General features: G+C 33.3%; 1 protein-coding gene across 2 annotated transcripts in view; it reads left to right on the top strand.

The window, feature by feature from the left end:
- LOC143257627 (putative pyruvate dehydrogenase E1 component subunit alpha, mitochondrial) overlaps positions 1–20,252 on the top strand; it is a 37,448-nt gene that overhangs the window by 14,898 nt on the left and 2,298 nt on the right. The window contains exons 4-9 of one of the 2 annotated variants that reach the window (XM_076516659.1): positions 4,840–4,966; positions 7,455–7,546; positions 9,296–9,544; positions 10,634–10,773; positions 12,421–12,529; positions 16,041–16,534. In XM_076516659.1, the coding sequence (XP_076372774.1) occupies positions 4,840–4,966; positions 7,455–7,546; positions 9,296–9,544; positions 10,634–10,773; positions 12,421–12,529; positions 16,041–16,082 (759 nt within the window). In that variant the 3' untranslated portion in view covers positions 16,083–16,534. Of the gene's footprint in view, positions 1–4,839; positions 4,967–7,454; positions 7,547–9,295; positions 9,545–10,633; positions 10,774–12,420; positions 12,530–16,040; positions 16,535–20,252 lie in introns of those variants that run through there. The other variant, XM_076516658.1, reaches the window with a different exon arrangement.

Genomic DNA, 20,252 nt, shown 5'->3' on the forward strand with positions numbered 1-20,252 from the left:
TGGAACTCAAACTGACCCTTCATCGGTCTGGTAGTACATTGGTTGGACTTGATGATATACACTAAAAGGTGCTGCTCTATCTATCTCCTACTTCTCTTGCTATTCTTCTGATTGTTTTTAACTTGATCTGGCAGGAAAATGTTTTTCCTGATGCCTGGCATCAGGCTATTGTTCTACCTTTCTCTAAGCCTGGAAAGAATCCCAAGATTCCTTAAAACTACAGTCCAATTGCTTTGATGAGCTGTCTCTGTAAGACCTTAGAGAGGATGGTTAATGGTCATCTTGTTTGGTTTCTCGAATCAAACAATCTCCTTTCGCCTATCCCAGTGTCGGTTCCGACGACAGAGCTCCACCATGGACCACCTGATTCGACTTGAAATGTCAATCAGAGAAGCCTTTCTCAAATGACAACATGGAGGTATGGCATTTTGTGAGACCTCCATATGTATGGGTTACGTGGTCATTTGCCCATTTTTACTAAAAATTTCTAATAGACAGGAAATTCTAAGGTCGTGTGGGTTCGACACTTTCCCATTCTTTTCTAAAGGAACTTGGAGTCCCTCAGGGCTGTTCTGAGTGTCACACTTTTCAGTATAAAAATTAATGCCATCACTGAACTCCCTCTCACTGTTGCAAATGGGCTCTACGTCGACGACTTTCACATCTCATGTCAGTCATCGAACATGAGGTATATTGAGCGGCAGCTACAGACTGCCATAATTCATTTACTGAAGTGGACCACAGCAAATGGCTTTAACTTTTCTCTCTCTAAAACTACTTGCATGCACTTTTGCTACCAATGGGGTGGGGTATTCACCCTGATCCTGAACACCATATTGGTGAAGTTGTGCTATCTTTAGTCCCTGCAACAAAGTTCTTGGGGCTTATCTTTGACTGTGAGCTTACCCTTATACCGCTCATCAAGCAGCTATGGGTCAAATGTACAAGAGCTCTGAATATCCTCTGTGTCCTCTCTTCCACCACTTGGGGAGTGGATTGACCTTCTGTGCTAAAGATATATCATGCTCTTATTTGATTGAAACTCAACTATGGATCACTGGTCTATGGTTCTGCCAGGCCATTGGCCTTAAAGATACTAGACCCTATTTATCATCAAGGACTTCAGCTTTGTACTGGAGCTTTCCGCACTTCCCAAGTTCAGAGCTTATACATAGTGTCATGAACATTCTTTGCACCTTCACCGTATGCAACTGTCTTTACTATATGATTCGAAACTTCTTTCCTTACCAAAGCATCCCACCTGGAGTTATGTTTTTCTTCCTCAGTGGGCCATACTTTTCAGAACAAATGATCTGTCATTGATCCTTTTGGCCTTCATATTCAGGTGCAGTTGGATGAATTGGGTCTGTCCTTGGATAACATTGCTGTATCTACTGGTCAGCCCATCCCACCATGGCTTCTTACAGTTCCCAATTGTGACCTATCTTTAAGTTATCTGAGAAATGTAGACACTCCTGATTGGAAATACTGTTTGCTATTTGCTGAATATCTTTCAAACCATCCTTCCATTCCTATTTGTACAGATGGTTCAAAATCAGTTTGTTGTGGTTCGGTGGCTGCTCGCAGAATCTCTTCTACAGCTTCTGTGTTCGCTGCTGAACTGTATGCCATTTCTCTTGCCCTGGATCACATAGAAGCAAAACAGTACTCAAACTGCACTATTTATACTGGCTCGCTTAGTTCTCTAGTGATCCTGGAATCGCTTCATGTTGATTCATACCCTGTTTTTGCCGATATTCAAAACCAACTGGCCCATTTCTCTGTAACATCTACTTCTATCCAGTTTTACTGGATACTGAGCCATGTTAGTATTTGCGGGAACGAGCTTGCCGACACTGCAGCTACGTCGATCTGCTCTTTCACTATCACTGCTGTGCCTATTGCATACATGGATTATTGTGCTGTATTCAAGGCTCGGCTCCATGTTAGTTGGCAGTCAACTTGGAGTGAGCAACGAGAAAACAAGAAGTTTTTCCAAATTAAACCCTATATTGGACTTTGGCTATCTTGCTTTCATAAGGATCGGAAAGAGGAAGTTCTAAATAGACTATGCATTGGTCACAGTTTTTTAACTCATTGTTTTCTTTTATCTGGAACTGATGGCCCAGTGTGTAGTTTATGTAGCACTCAGATCACAATAAGCCATTCTTTTTATTTCTTCTTGTTATGACTCTCAAAGAGGCACCATTTCAAACATGTTCTGTCCCAAGGTTTGTCCATAACGTTAGACAGTGTTATTGATGATGGTGACACTGTCTACCTTGGTAATGTTTTTAGTTTTTTAAAGGCCATTAATCTTTTTAATGCCATTTAAGTTTTTTAATTTATACATTACACCTTTTTAATGTGGCTTCCTTTTAAAAAAATCACAGTTCATCTGGTTTGATTTGAAATTAGAAATTGGCCATAACATTATATAATTCGAAACCACAACTGGAAAGGCCAACTTCAGGTGACTAACACTGCTGTTTGAATTATCCATTAGTCATCCTGGTGAATTATTATTATACGTTTGCTACATGTCTTTTAAAACCTTTCTTACTACTTTCCTTTTTGAAAATGGCCATAACATCAAATAACTCGGAACCAGGACTGGAAGGGCCAACTTCAGGTGATTGACGGTGGTTTTTGTACTTACCTGTTAGTCTTCCTGGTGAGTTATAATAATTACAGTTACACTACAGAAAGTCCTTTACAACTTGAATTACTGTAGTTTTTATCTTAACATTGTAGACTAGATGTAAATGTTGGTTTTATGCTATTTATGTTTTTTTTTAAACTTTGTTTTGTTTTACCTTAATTTCCTTTTATGAATTTTACTAAATTTACTTTTAACTTTTTACTGGATGTTTGGTGCAGATAGCCTAGCTGCTTTGTGTCAAAACACTAAATCAACCAATCATCCAAATTTTATGCTTTAGGTTCTACCTTTGTGTGTGTCCTTTTGTATCTCCATTAAATTCTGGTGGATCAGCAGATTGTGCTCTGTTCTCAATCTTTTCTTGTTTTCGTACCTACCTGTGCACTTGTTCACTGATGTCTTTGTAACTAGGTGGGATGGTTCTAAATGCTTTAGTAATTTTTGATTTCTTTGGTTTCTTGCAGAGCAGTCTTTTCACGTCAATGTTCCTGGGATATGGGCAGTTCGATGTATTGTATGATTCCTTTTATTCTTATTGCTCATCTGACTTATCTATTTCTTTTTAGAATATGAATTTTTTCATTTATTGCATATCACCTCCCATCAAATTCATTGTCTTACAATTCTCTTACTTCTGGGTGTTGATGTCCCCCAAATGAGGTACTGTAGGAAGGGTTATGCATCGAGTTAGGGATAACAGAAAATACTAAACCCTTTTCTAAGTGTCTTCTATGTAGATTTTCTCTGCAACACTAATTTGGCAACTCATATATTTTACTTTCCAATCTTTAATGCAATTCCACACACAGAACAGGATTGTGTGTGGTTCCCTGTCTTTCACTACTCAGCTTCTGCTGTCTCTTTTTTGTGTTAATGCATTGCAGTCTCTTAGTGTGATACCTGATCCAGGTGATAGATTATTTCTGTTCAGTCCTCTTCAGTATTCTCTCCTGTACAAATTCCTTCTTCTAGTGGAATGGGATTGTCCTTACTTCTCCAGTACCAGGCCATTGGGGAGGTCAAGTATATAGAGCTCCCCTTTGAGTAGATGTAATCCCACTAGTGTGAGACTGACTAGATGCATACCTGAATTGGAAGTTGGGCAACTGTGTATACCTGGAAATGTAATACAAACTTTTCGATGGATCTTAAATTCATCTTGGGATGCAATTCTGAGATAGTGTACTAGATGTTGTGCACTTCTTAATTACTCTGCAGTATGACTTATTGCTCTAGCTGCACTGCTGCACTTCTATAATCTACTGACTCCCCAAAATATTCAGGCCAATTGAGTAGCTTTTCCATTCTGCCATCTCTACAGCTCTTTATCACCATGTAAGAGACTCCTTCAACAATATGCTTACAAACTACTATTTGTATTGTGCAAAAGGGTATTCCCTGCTTGAGACACATGCTTTCACTGGGTTCCCTTTAATGGGAAATTCTATGGATTTTATGTCACTATGTTCCTAGAAAGTAGCTCATGTTACCTACACACCAGTCTCCCCTATCTTCTCAATATGGGATACTAGTTATATCTTCTGTGGATAGATGACTGGCATTGTTAAAGTTTCATTTTCCTTAGCTGTATTTCACAGAACCATTCATCGTTCCTTTGTGGTGTGCTTCTTTTACCTCATCAAGAATGAGCTTTTGATATATATACAGTGTTCAAAGGGAGTAGTAAACATGAAGGATGTGGCACCTTACTATTGGTTGATGGGAAAGTCTAATGTTGATTACATCATTGACTGCCTTATTACATGTTACATTCATGGTGTTAGGAAAATGCTGGTTTAAAAATCATTTAACAGAAAAAACATAACCAAAGTACTATTGAAAGATAGATCTTTCATCTTCAGGTGTAAATGTTATTTAGGTGTGTAGAGGTGAAAGTTTTGCTTGAATAGTGTGAAGTGTCACAGCTAATATTAATTATAACATTTAATATAAATTCATTAAAAGTGAGGGAATGTAATGAGTTAGAATAAATAAGAGCCTTTATTATTTTTTGGTGAAACCTATTAATGTATTTGTTCATGAAATCAATGTTTTAGTGTACATCTATTCTCGTGTTTTTGCTGTTTTTGTTGACTGCTTATTTTAAGTTTGCAACAAAATGGTGAAGGGTCTTGGAAAGTGTGAGTATTTATATATAAAGTATGGTTACATTGTAGGAAGCTTGCGCTGTAGGCATGGAAGCTGCAATAAGAAAGACTGATAAGGTGATCACAGCTTACAGAGCTCATGGTTGGACCTGGATTCGAGGAGTTAGTATGGAGGGTGTCCTGGCAGAACTTATAGGTAATTACTATGTAAAGAAATATATGTAATAATTACATGCATCTATTAAATATATATCCTTCTGTTATAAAAACATTGACCCTTTTAGGTTAGTGTTTTCTGTAGTGTAGAATGGGTTTGCTTCAGGATGTTTCAACTGATGTGCTATTAGTATTTGTTTCTAGACTTGGAGGGAGGAGTCATAATTAATGAATTTCTTTTCCATTTTCACAGTAAAAATACTTAACCCAAATGCATGCTAGTAAACATTTACTATATAGTACCTAGTTTTGGATTTAAAAAATGTATAACTTTATGCTTTTTCTATCATTTTTTTACTATGTAATATTTTTAAAATTTCATTGAGAGTGACCTTTTAAAAAACATTAAAATAATTACTTTTCATCTCAGTATTTCAATGATTATTATTTAATCAAAGACATTGAGTTTGAAGTTTGTCAATATTCACTGACATATTTCTTTTCACATTTTATTTTGCCCATTTTATTGTTTTAATAGCAGCCATCACTTGTGGCAAATAAATCATAAAACAACAAAAACTGATAAAGATTGATGACCTACAGTCTGATCTGTCACAAAGTGGTGTCAGGTCATGTTAGGTAACAAAATGTTTGTTGACACTATTCTTGGTTAAGATAAACTTGTCTGACAAACATAGTTTCTTCCTAATGAATAAAGAGATGAGGTAACAGAGTAGTTCATCTTTACCTAATGTATCTTCTGAGCCTAATAAGATTTAATTTTACTTTCATTGATAAATGTATAACAATAAATTAAAAACATAAACAAAAATTTGTTGTACTTGGAGCTGGAAGTAAGCCTAATAGAATCTCCTTATAAGTGTCCACAAGAAAAAAAAAAATTGCATTGTTTCCATATGTGCATTTTAGAACAGAAAAACATGTTGGTAACTAGAATTGTGACTTTAATAAGAAATAAAAAAAATTTAAAAGCAACTTTATTAATCAAAATAGAAACCTAATGCAGCTACACATTTTTGCCATTGAGAAACAAGATTACTTATGCCATGATGATAAAACTCTGAAGTTCTAGAACTTAAAAATTCTTAATCACCATTCTTTGGTGCTGCTATGTTGTTGAATATTTTGTCCTGTAAAAAGTTATCCAAACGCTTGAAAAAGTGGTAGTTGGCAAGCAATAAGTCTGTGGAGTAAGGATTATGAGGCAGTGTGTCATAGCCCAATTTGATGAGTTTCTGGAGCATCGTTTGAGCAATGTGTGGCTGAGCATTATCATGAAGCAAGATTGGTCCTCTTCAGTTGACTAATGCTGGCATTTTTACATTATCTTTCTTTGAATTTCTACCAATTCTTGACAGCAAACCTTCGCAGTGATATTCTGGCCCTGATTGAGCAAGCTGTTATGAATAATAGCAGCTGCAAATCAACATATAGTAACCATAATCTTTTGTTGGTGCAACTTTGGTTTCATGAAGTATTTTGGAGTCTCGTCACAGTTGAACCATTGTGCAAATCACTTTCAGCTGTTGTAAAGGATTTCATTTTCATTGCAGGTGACACTTTGATCAACATGTGGGTCAATTCTGTTGTGCAAAATCAGCATAGAGCACATTTCAAAACAGTGATTTTTTTTGTTTTGTTTTCACTGAGTTCACATGTAACCCACTTGTCAAGCTTTTTCACTTTTCTAATTTGCTCAAAATGATCCAAAATTGTGGAAGTGCTAACATCCAATTCTTGTGCTATTTCTTGAACAGTTTGGCACAGGTTTCTTTCCACTAATGCTTTCAGTTGGTTGATTTTAACAGCAGAAGGACATCCTCTGCCCTTCCTTATCTTCAAGACTTGCATCTCCATTACAAAACTGTCAGACCCAATGCTGTACTGTACATTCAGAGGTGGTTCCTTCACCCCATTCTTGGTTGGTATTGTTTGCTCTTTGTAATGCATTTATAACCAAATTTGAATTCATGCAAAAAAATGATGCCCAACTTTTTGTCTTGTCATTAATTACAAGGCTCTGAAATCTTGGAAGCAAAGTTTTAGAAAGTAAATGCACTAATGAATAGGAGAAAGCTTTAGTTTTACAATGGTATATGTGAAGTTATCAAAAAGATAGGTTTCTTATCCCTGTAAATAACTAAAATATTAATATAAAAATCTGCCATTATTTTTCAAACATCTTGATAGTTTCTAATCAGATGTAAACTGCAGCATCATATATTTAACATCACAAAATTTTAGTGGGGAGGAGTCAGAGCTCAAAACATGTCATGTGACACATAAGAATAAAGATTGGTAAGTTTTTTTACATTCTTTTAGGTTAAAAAGTTAAAATTCAGAGAATAAAATAAAACTTTGGAATGATATAAAAATTTCATGAGAAGGACATTTATCATAAAGTGGTTGAATTAAAATATTGAATGTAACACTAAAAGATCCATGATATGTGTACTTTAACCCTTCCACCAAGAAGGGGTTAAGTGAATTATTTGTTTCATCTACAGGTCGGGAAAAAGGCTGTGCTAGAGGTAAAGGTGGATCCATGCACATGTATTCAGAAAATTTTTATGGTGGAAATGGGATTGTAGGTGCACAAGTATGTGTTAAATTGTAAACCATCAAATAATATGTAATTATGTTCTGTAAGATCTATCTTCATAAGTTAACAGCACAAACTGTTTGTTTCAGTTGTGAGAAAGTTGTATTGATAAGTTGTTTTTGATTGAATGTAAAACCTCTAAAAACAAAAATTTGAGAATGTGAATAGATAGTAGATTCATCAGAAATCTTTTATTAATGAAAACTGAGAAAACAGTTCAAATTGGTTAGAAGCTTAAAACCCTTTTTTTATTGTATGTTTATAAAATGAAACAAAATTAGGTTAATAATAAGATGAATATATATATATATATATATGTTTCAAAAATAAAAGTATAGGTAGAAAATAAAGTTAAATATAGGTATGTTTTTAATTATTTTCTGTATGTTATTGGAATGACACTTCTGGCAAAGAAATGTTTTTAGTATTAAACAGAATAGCCAAAGAATGAAGGAAACATTATTTTAAACATAAAAGTATAATTCCAAAGTCAAGAAACACTGCACAAAGATTACCCAAAAATGCTGTATTTTGGGTAACCATAATAATGATGAAAAAAATTTACTTCCCCAAGCTAGTCTCTGAAAAGTTCCCTCTAAAGAAACGACTATTGTACATGTGCTGGGTATAAGATATGTTTTTTTTTTAAATTGTTCTAATACAATAATATGATTTTTCTTCAAATTTGAACCTAAGTACTGAAAGTGAAAATATCAATTAACAGTAGGATTGTTGTAGGTAACAGCATCAGTTGATGATGACTGCCATTTAAGGGTAAATGTTTGAAGGAGTGATTTAAGTAATATAACTGTTTTTAGTTAAACATTAGTATTTAGACAAATCTCCTTGTAGGCAAGGCCTTATTTAGATTTATCAGCTCGCTGATGGCTGAGAAGTAAGCCTAAAAGCTTATAATGCTAAAATTATTATAATTATATATTTTACAAATCATAAACATTTTTGTAACAAAGCCTTAAGTGAGCGCGCGCGCACACACACACACACACACACACACACACACAGTGTGCAACTGAACTCTTGGCTTATTGGTAAGTATAGTTTGTGTGAGTGTCTGTTTCTTGCATTTTGTTTGTGAAAGTTTTAGTTACTGGAACTTGTGTCTTGTGTTTTTAAAACCCATTTAAATAATGTGTTAAATATTCTTGTGTGTGTTTAGCCATCTATACAAAAGTCAGTTTGTTTATTATCTCCATAGTTTGTGATGTCGTAATCTTTTTATGGTTAGAGAATATAAAATAAGCAGGACACAGCTTATAATATAACTGTTTGATATTAGGAGTGGCCTGAAGTATGTATACAAACAGTTGTTTGTTGTTAAGCACAAAATTACTTACCATGGAAATTGAAACCTTTTTCTTTAGCATTATAAGCCTTCAGATGTACTACTGGGCCACTGATGATTGGAAATTATGTCACAACATTGCTTCAGTAAAGTTTGGTTTCTACTGATAACAGCTTAATGGTATGTGAATAAAGTTGTCTATTATTATGTTACCAGAAGAATATTTGTGCAGGTGAAGCCATAGCTGTATGAACTTACGAGGGAAACAACTTTATTCAACCTTTAAGTTTCTTTTTTGTTTTGAAATTATTGTCATTTAGACCTGTTACCAGTTTCATTAATTAATGCACTGGGCATTTTGTTATTAAATATTTTTCACAAAATTCTGAATTATTGTCTCTTAACTCGTACAATTCCTCGTACTTTTTTTATTTCCACCAAAGGTTCCTTTAGGAGCTGGTATTGGTTTTGCCTTGAAATATCAAGGTAAGGATGACATCTGTGTGACATTGTATGGAGATGGAGCAGCTAATCAGGGCCAAGTATTTGAGACCTTTAACATGGCTAAGCTATGGACACTCCCAATTATCTTTGTTTGTGAAAACAATGGATTCGGAATGGGGACAAGCTCAGACCGAGCTTCTGCCAGCACGGATTACTACACACGAGGTGATTTCATCCCTGGTATCTGGGTGAGTTAGTGTGGTGCAAGTTAGTCACCTCTAAAATCATTAGTAGTTCTAGTTGGTGATATGTAATGTCATCAGTATTTATATTTGAATTTAAATATTCTGAAGTTTGTAATGCAACTTGGTTGTTCTTGAAAATTTATTGCCATACAAACTGGGTAACTGAACTTAGGGTTACCTGACCTATCTTCAGTTATTAGTGTCCAATGAGTTTTTGTAACATAAAATGTAAGCTATCATAGAAAAAGTTTAAAAGTGTTTGTTGCATTGTAGTATAAGAGAGGATCAAGTTCTACTACGGTAAATGAAATCAATAAAATAAAACACAAGATCAGGATTTATGGCTTTATTAGTGACATCACATGATAATGTTCTGTTTCTAGCATTTTATTAAATGAAAGTTTACATAAGTTAGACCCATTTTAGAAGGGCCAGCAAGATTGTTTGAAAACTTAGAACTACAAGATTAGGACTCTGGGATTGGGGAATTGCAATGAATGAAAGGAAATGGTTTTGGGAAATAAAGCAAAAAAATTATGTGCATTTGAGTATTGGGCAGTACACATGGATGAAGATGTTTAATTGTTAAATTATGAATTTTTTCTGTTATTATGGAACAAAATTAGTATTGTCATTGGTAACTATTGAGATGCCTAAAATGTGTAAATTGATAGATTTGAAACTTTAATATTAGGGTGTTTAGTGTTTTATGGAATATTGACAGTGTTTTGATTTCATATTTCTGTGCAGAGCATTCTGTGATGTTTTCTAATGTCTTGGTTTCAAAATAAGTTCATATTTGTTTCTCTGGAACATTTTCTGTTTTGTTTTTTTTATTTCTAGTATTTTGGTTTTGAAGTTTATATATCTTTGCAGAGCTTTCCATTATGTTTTCTAGTGATTTAGGTTTAATGTTCATATTTATTTATATGTAAAGATTTCAAATGAAGTCGTATTTCAGAAATATATTTTATATACAATAAAAAAAATTGGTGATATTGTTTGTATGGGTTTTTCAAACTGGAGTTCTAAATTCATTTCAGGGGCACTAGGAGCAACTAAGTCATTAAAAATTGTACTTTCACTCTGTAGGTTGATGGAATGGACGTTCTAGCTGTCCGAGAAGCCACAAAATTTGCTGCAGACATGTGTCGTGCAGGGAAAGGTCCTGTGGTGATGGAAAGTGCCACTTATCGGTATCATGGCCACAGTATGAGTGATCCTGGCACGAGGTCAGTAATCATATTAATTCAAGAAATTGTAGGTGTGAATGGCAACCAGATGATAATCATTTGTGTATCTACTCAAGAATAAATTAAAGATTGCATGTGGAATAAATGGTTGCTTCAAGTCAGGGTTCTCAAGCTTTTTAGGCTTTAATCCACTTTCATAAACTCAAGAGAGGATCAAGTTCTACTACAGTAAATGAAATCAATAAAATAAAACACAAGATCAGGATTTATGGCTTTATTAGTGATTTTAAGGCATATAAAAAAATATAATGTAGTACATTTTTCCTATCATAGTACACTTCTAGACAGTTTATTTTCAAACTATAAAATGTATAAAAAGCTGGTATTAAAAGTTATATTTCTGTACCACCTCAAGGTCCTCTTCACGATTTACTTACTTTGGAGGGGGGGGGGGGTACCATAATTTTGTAATCAGATTTTTAAATAGTAATAATGAGGCACTGCATAGGTCAGTGTTTGTGCACCATAGCATTTTCTGATTTGTATTAATGACATCGATAAGGGAATAGTTAGTAAAATTTACTGACCACATTAAAATCTCGGGTACCTCTAGGTGTATTGAGGATTTTAAGGTATCATAAATGACTTAGGTCAATTGGGAAATTGGACATATATTTGGCAGATAATTTTAAGAAGTGCACCTGGGTTAAAAATTTGGATCACAGTAATAACATAGAAATTCACTCAAACACTGAGGCAGTGCTTTGTTGCTAGTAGTAAAGCTGATAGGAAGTTAAGGTGCATTTGTAGACGCATTGATAACTAGTCAAGAGAGGTTGTTACTCAATACAAACTATCAGTTAAGTCTCACTTGAAAAGTACTATTAGCAGTTTTTGGTTTACATATTTCAGAAAGTATATTGACTCATTGAAGGAGCTTTAGAAAAGGGTTTCCAGATTGATTTTTGAGAGTGGGTTATAGGGATAGGTCAAGACCTCCTATTTTCTCATGTGAAAAATAAGAGGTAATCTTATTAGTGGTTATAAAATTATCCCAGGGCCAATAGGGAAAAGGCTTCTGATTTTTACGTAATATATTCTTTAGGTCGTAGGGTAAGAAAATATAAGATTAATTACAATATTAATGGTCACTACATGGTCTATAACAGAGAGGAAATAAAGTTTAAAAAAAATAAAAATTTCTAAAATATTCTAATTTTAATGATAATTAGGGAATCATTTTATCAAAGTGTGTGCTTCAATTTGGACAGAAAAAAATGCTGTTTTCCTGGAATAGGTGACCTCACAATCACCACTTTCATTTGTGGACAGTTCAAGAACAAAGAAGTAGATTGACAATCCTGTGTTTTGAAGAGATGTTTTAATATAAAAGCCAGTTTGAAAGTGATATTATATTTGACTTGTGGATAGAATTTTCATATTAAAGTCTTAATTTGTTCAGAAAATATGACACTGTGTTGCCTTTGGTAATGATGGGTAATGAAACGCTTTTTACTTTCTTAATTATGTTGAAGGCAAATAATTAGTTTTAAAATGTACGCATGTATTTTGTTACAGTTAAACTCTTTCATTATACAACTTGGATAAGAATGTTGTCAGTTTAAATTATGCTTCATCAAAACAAGTTTCACAGTTTGTGTCACACATGTTTGATTGTGTGTGTAGCTATCGAACAAGAGAAGAAATTCAAGAAGTTCGTCACACTCGAGATCCCATCACCTCTTTCAAGGATAAGATTATTACATCAGGACTTGCAACAAATGATGAACTCAAGGTAATATGGGCTTTAATGTAGATTTGTGTCATTTGATATCGTGTAACTGTGTAGGCATAAATAACTTAGATTCATTTCCTTCCTCTTCTTGACACCTTGGAATTACATTTTGCATGTTACTATCAGTTTGAAGTCCATAAAACTTATTTTATAAATGTCTATTATGCAAGTTGACTACAGCCAAAACTCCAGCTAAAAATGTAGTTTTAACGTCTTCATAGGTGTCTTCCCAGAGTAGTTTACAAGCATTGATATATAGTACTGAATGAAGTAGGTCTTAAGTACTGTATTGTATTTATCAGTATTTAGGATGCAAAGGACAAATTCCACAAACTTACAAGGTTAATTGTAACTAAACGTTCAGTTTTTTAAATATGTAATTCATGTTAAAAATAATACCAGTTTGTTGTAGTTTTGGTAGATTGCACTTCTACAAGTTGAGAGATTAATTTCACAGTGACATTTGGTGAACATTTTAAAATCTTATTATAATAAACACTGAGTACTGTATATGACATCCATGTGAAAATACAAAAACTGTAACATAAAACAGATGTATACACATTTACATAGGTAAATATGTACATATCTATTTTTCTTTTATTATCCTTCTTTTTCCTTTATATGGTTTCATAAGTCAACGTGAAGTATCTACCCCCCAAAAAAATCTTTCAACTTGTGAAACCTTTAATACTTAGAAAAATAAGCATTTTATTATTTTGCTCTGGAACCATACATTTATGTCAGTGGTATACAGTGAAGGCCTTACTGCAGTGGGTATTGACAATTTTCCATAAACCACTTGTGAGAAGGTTTAAGTTTGTATGAAATATATAAGGGCTTTCTCAAAGTCTATTGTTTGGTGAGAAGTAACTTATGGACTTACAATGTTAATATCTGGGGCTATTTAAAGTAAAGTAGTTTAGCATTCAAGCATCTTACATGGCAGCTGGGTGGATGTGTGTATTGTATTACCCATGACTGCTGTAGTTTTAAAACTTTTTATTACACATTCAAAACATTATGAAAATCAGGTTATGGTTCAACCTTAGAATAAACATAAGAATATGGTGGGGTTGTAGTACCAGGTTGTAGTTCAACTTCAGAATAAACCTGTGAATACACTTAGGGTTGTAGGATCAGGTTGTGGTTCAATGTAAAATAAGCCTGTGAATACAGTAGGATTTGTATGATCAGGTTGTGACTTAACATTAGAATAAACCTGTGAATTCAGTACAGTCATAGGATTAGGTAGTGGTTCAACCTTAGAATTAAACCTATGAATACAGTAGGGTTGTAGAATCAGGTTTCAACCTTAGAATAAAACCTGTGAATACAGTAGGGTTATAGAATCAGGTGGTGGTTGAACCTTAGAATAAACTCATGAATACAGTAGAGTTGAAGGATCAAGTTGTGGTTCAATCTTAGAATAAAACCTCTGAAAACACCTGGGTAGTAGGATCAGGTTGTGGTTCAACCTTAGAATAAAACCTCTGAAAACACCTGGGTAGTAGGATCAGATTGTGGTTCAACCTTAGAATAAAACCTCTGAATACACTTAGGTAGTAGGATCAGGTTGTGGTTCAATGCTAGAATAGACCTGTGAATACACCTGGGTAGTAGGATCAGGATGTGGTTCAACCTCAGAATAAACCCTTGAATAAAGTAGGGTTGAAGGATCTAGTTGTGGTTTCAACCTTAGAATGAAACCTGTGAATACACAAGGATTGTAGCATCAAGTTGTGGATCTGCTTTAGAATAAAACCTGCCAATACATCAGGGTAAGTAGGATTGGGTTGTGGTTCAATGTTAGAATAAACCTGTGAATACACAATGTTTGTGGGATCAGGATGTGGTTCAACATTAGAATAAACTTGTGAATACACTACGATTGTATACGTTAGGAATACAGGATCAGTTTGTGGTTAAACCTTAAATTAAACCTGTGAATACAGTACAGTAATAGGATTAGGTTGTGGTTCAATTTTAGAATAAACCCGTGAATACACTAGGGTTGTGGGATCAGTATGTGGTTCAAGAATGAACTTGTGAATAAGTTGATTTAAGTAGTTTTGAAGAAGACACTATAAATCTTTATAAAGTTTGAAGACTGCTGGAATGGTAAATGAGCCTGTGTACCTTGCTATTAAATTGTCTCATTTCACATTCCATACCTGAGTCCAAAATCTGATATGAAGTGTCAAGTATGAGGAAAATATTTTGAAAAGTACGATTTTATCTGTGGAGTCAACAGCATAATGTCAAACTTTATTTATACAAATAGGCAGTTAAAACATTTCATTTTGTTGTTGGATTTTAACTGTTTGGCATTACAAATATATCATCCAGTTTGCATCCATGATTATGTATTACCTAACAAAATAACATGCTATTTATTTCAGTTTAACAATTTCAAGAGTTAAACTTCAATTAAGTGTTATATTTCCACTTAGTCTGCCTTAGGATCACACACACCACAAAGAAATGTAGATAGCTTTTTGGCAATGCTCTAAATTGTGTAACATAATTATTCAATTGATATTTATGTAATTTAAATATAACTGATATTCAATTAATGTGTAGCAAGAATTAAATAGATTTCTTGGTAAGGATGTCTAACTTGTATATTTCTGTTTGGATAATTGAGCCAGCAATTAATGCACAACAAATATTTACTAAGGACAGGAGTTTTCTTCTTACTGAAATGGATTTAATTGTTGTGAAATTAATTAATATTTGTCATGTAGTTTAAAGTGTTATTATTTGCATTAATTTTGATGTGTTCTTTTGCACAAGAATAATAGTCTTTATGATTCAAAAGCTGATAAAACAAGAACGATTGAGGTTTTTTTGGTGCTTTCTGTGTGAAGCAAAAATAAAAGAAGCACTTTGTGGAAGTTTGGTGTCTTCACCTGGTAATTTAGCACAGCTGCTGTGGGGTCTGCCTTTCAAGTGGTTTGGCATAATACCATCAATGAAAGCAGTCCTCCTTAAGGCATATTTCACGTCTTTCAATCCTGAATAATCAACTTCTAAACAAGCAAAACTTTAGTTCAGTTCCAGAATGTTAGACACAAGATAACTTGCTATAAGACTGACTTCACAAACAAAATCAATGTGCAAAGTTCCTTGCAACTTTGTAGAAATGGTGTTGAGACCAAAACTAGACACACTGAGACCTATGTAGTTAAGATCTCATCACTGCTTCAGGACATCTGAAGAGTATTTGTAAGGTTAGAGAAAAAACTTATTTACTATTCTATGTGTTTTATTAGTGCAAAATTAATTCTAAAGAGTTTACTCTGTTTCAGTAATGCAATTACTGAATGAAATTAAAACCTTATTATGCTGCAGTACAATTACTTACAGCAGTTTCATAAATGTATAGATACTTTCTGAAATCCATCTGTCCAGTAGAAGTATAAATAACAATTTAGCTTCATAAAGTTATTGGAACCTAACATATGTCTGTTTATAAACAAGATTAAAATGACAATTTATTTATCCTCAGGAAATAGAAAAGAATGTGAAAAAGAAATTGATAAAGCTGTAGAAGTTGCAAAATCATCAAAAGAAATTCCTCTCGAAGAATTGTGTGCTGATGTTTATGTTGAACCAATCAACGACAACATTAGGGGAACTACTCCCTTTGCTGTACACAAGCATCGAGGATTGCTACCCCATTAAACTTGCACTAGTCAACCAACACCTGCTACTGAAGGATTCCCTTATTTTAATATTTGCTATGGAAATTTTCACACCTTGTTCATATTTTCTGTTGAATTTTTGTTTGCAGAGCACAAAGCTTGAAATAGTGTAGTGATGGAGGAATAAAAGGAATTACGTTTTGTAACATTTTATGATAAATTATAAACAGAAAGAACTAAAACAGTGTTTTTATGTTCACAATATTTTTAGTTTTACCAGAAAATTAGATTTTAAATAAACTAATGTATTCATAATTGTGAAGACTGTAATAAGTTAACATAAATTCAATTTTTTTTACCCTGCTTTTGTCTCTTTCAAAATCTATATACAGTTTTTAAAGGTATTCATTGTACAGATGCAATTAACAAGTTGATTAGAAGCTGACTTATGAACATCTGATTAAAATATCCTGGTTACTTTTTTTTTTGGATGAAACTTATAAACATTTGTTTCTAAATTTGTAATGTACATGTGCCATTGTCAGAAACTTCAAATACAAACACTTTCTAATATTCAATTGTAAAATCTGGTTGTCACAATGATCCATAAAAATTTTACAGTATTTAAATAAATTAGTAATATTATGGTTGGTACATATGCTGATTAAACCAGTTGTTGCCATCCTAGTTCATTGTTTATGTAAAATGAACTTGGATGAAATATAAAATGACTTATCTATCCATGAATACTTGTAGGGTTGTAGGATCAGATAGGGTTCAACTTTACAATAAACTTATGAATACAGTAGAGTTGAAGGATCAAGTTGTGGTTCAACCTTAGAATAAAACCTCTGAATACACCTGGGTAGTAGGATCAGATTGTGGTTCAACCTTAGAATAAAACCTCTGAATACACTTAGGTAGTAGGATCAGGTTGTGGTTCAATGCTAGAATAGACCTGTGAATACACCTGGGTAGTAGGATCAGGATGTGGTTCAACCTCAGAATAAACCCTTGAATAAAGTAGGGTTGAAGGATCTAGTTGTGGTTTCAACCTTAGAATGAAACCTGTGAATACACAAGGATTGTAGCATCAAGTTGTGGATCTGCTTTAGAATAAAACCTGCCAATACATCAGGTAAGTAGGATTGGGTTGTGGTTCAATGTTAGAATAAACCTGTGAATACACAATGTTTGTGGGATCAGGATGTGGTTCAACATTAGAATAAACTTGTGAATACACTACGATTGTATACGTTAGGAATACAGGATCAGTTTGTGGTTAAACCTTAAATTAAACCTGTGAATACAGTACAGTAATAGGATTAGGTTGTGGTTCAATTTTAGAATAAACCCGTGAATACACTAGGGTTGTGGGATCAGTATGTGGTTCAAGAATGAACTTGTGAATAAGTTGATTTAAGTAGTTTTGAAGAAGACACTATAAATCTTTATAAAGTTTGAAGACTGCTGGAATGGTAAATGAGCCTGTGTACCTTGCTATTAAATTGTCTCATTTCACATTCCATACCTGAGTCCAAAATCTGATATGAAGTGTCAAGTATGAGGAAAATATTTTGAAAAGTACGATTTTATCTGTGGAGTCAACAGCATAATGTCAAACTTTATTTATACAAATAGGCAGTTAAAACATTTCATTTTGTTGTTGGATTTTAACTGTTTGGCATTACAAATATATCATCCAGTTTGCATCCATGATTATGTATTACCTAACAAAAATAACATGCTATTTATTTCAGTTTAACAATTTCAAGAGTTAAACTTCAATTAAGTGTTATATTTCCACTTAGTCTGCCTTAGGATCACACACACCACAAAGAAATGTAGATAGCTTTTTTGGCAATGCTCTAAATTGTGTAACATAATTATTCAATTGATATTTATGTAATTTAAATATAACTGATATTCAATTAATGTGTAGCAAGAATTAAATAGATTTCTTGGTAAGGATGTCTAACTTGTATATTTCTGTTTGGATAATTGAGCCAGCAATTAATGCACAACAAATATTTACTAAGGACAGGAGTTTTCTTCTTACTGAAATGGATTTAATTGTTGTGAAATTAATTAATATTTGTCATGTAGTTTAAAGTGTTATTATTTGCATTAATTTTGATGTGTTCTTTTTGCACAAGAATAATAGTCTTTGCGATTAAAAAGCTGATAAAACAAGAACGATTGAGGTTTTTTTGGTGCTTTCTGTGTGAAGCAAAAAATAAAAGAAGCACTTTGTGGAAGTTTGGTGTCTTCACCTGGTAATTTAGCACAGCTGCTGTGGGTCTGCCTTTCAAGTGGTTTGGCATAATACCATCAATGAAAGCAGTCCTCCTTAAGGCATATTTCATGTCTTTCAATCCTGAATAATCAACTTCTAAACAAGCAAAACTTTAGTTCAGTTCCAGAATGTTAGACACAAGATAACTTGCTATAAGACTGACTTCACAAACAAAATCAATGTGCAAAGTTCCTTGCAACTTTGTAGAAATGGTGTTGAGACCAAAACTAGACACACTGAGACCTATGTAGTTAAGATCTCATCACTGCTTCAGGACATCTGAAGAGTATTTGTAAGGTTAGAGAAAAAACTTATTTACTATTCTATGTGTTTTATTAGTGCAAAATTAATTCTAAAGAGTTTACTCTGTTTCAGTAATGCAATTACTGAATGAAATTAAAACCTTATTATGCTGCAGTACAATTACTTACAGCAGTTTCATAAATGTATAGATACTTTCTGAAATCCATCTGTCCAGTAGAAGTATAAATAACAATTTAGCTTCATAAAGTTATTGGAACCTAACATATGTCTGTTTATAAACAAGATTAAAATGACAATTTATTTATCCTCAGGAAATAGAAAAGAATGTGAAAAAGAAATTGATAAAGCTGTAGAAGTTGCAAAATCATCAAAAGAAATTCCTCTCGAAGAATTGTGTGCTGATGTTTATGTTGAACCAATCAACGACAACATTAGGGGAACTACTCCCTTTGCTGTACACAAGCATCGGAGGATTGCTACCCCATTAAACTTGCACTAGTCAACCAACACCTGCTACTGAAGGATTCCCTTATTTTAATATTTGCTATGGAAATTTTCACACCTTGTTCATATTTTCTGTTGAATTTTTGTTTGCAGAGCACAAAGCTTGAAATAGTGTAGTGATGGAGGAATAAAAGGAATTACGTTTTGTAACATTTTATGATAAATTATAAACAGAAAGAACTAAAACAGTGTTTTTATGTTCACAATATTTTTAGTTTTACCAGAAAATTAGATTTTAAATAAACTAATGTATTCATAATTGTGAAGACTGTAATAAGTTAACATAAATTCAATTTTTTTTACCCTGCTTTTGTCTCTTTCAAAATCTATATACAGTTTTTAAAGGTATTCATTGTACAGATGCAATTAACAAGTTGATTAGAAGCTGACTTATGAACATCTGATTAAAATATCCTGGTTACTTTTTTTTTGGATGAAACTTATAAACATTTTTTCTAAACTTGTAATGTACATGTGCCATTGTCAGAAACTTCAAATACAAACACTTTCTAATATTCAATTGTAAAATCTGGTTGTCACAATGATCCATAAAAATTTTACAGTATTTAAATAAATTAGTAATATTATGGTTGGTACATATGCTGATTAAACCAGTTGTTGCCATCCTAGTTCATTGTTTATGTAAAATGAACTTGGATGAAATATAAAATGACTTATCTATCCATGAATACTTGTAGGGTTGTAGGATCAGATAGGGTTCAACTTTACAATAAACTTATGAATACAGTAGAGTTGAAGGATCAAGTTGTGGTTCAACCTTAGAATAAAACCTCTGAATACACCTGGGTAGTAGGATCAGATTGTGGTTCAACCTTAGAATAAAACCTCTGAATACACTTAGGTAGTAGGATCAGGTTGTGGTTCAATGCTAGAATAGACCTGTGAATACACCTGGGTAGTAGGATCAGGATGTGGTTCAACCTCAGAATAAACCCTTGAATAAAGTAGGGTTGAAGGATCTAGTTGTGGTTTCAACCTTAGAATGAAACCT

The sequence above is a fragment of the Tachypleus tridentatus genome, chromosome 7 (genome assembly GCF_004210375.1).
Source record: "Tachypleus tridentatus isolate NWPU-2018 chromosome 7, ASM421037v1, whole genome shotgun sequence".
NCBI classification, from domain to species: domain Eukaryota; kingdom Metazoa; phylum Arthropoda; class Merostomata; order Xiphosura; family Limulidae; genus Tachypleus; species Tachypleus tridentatus.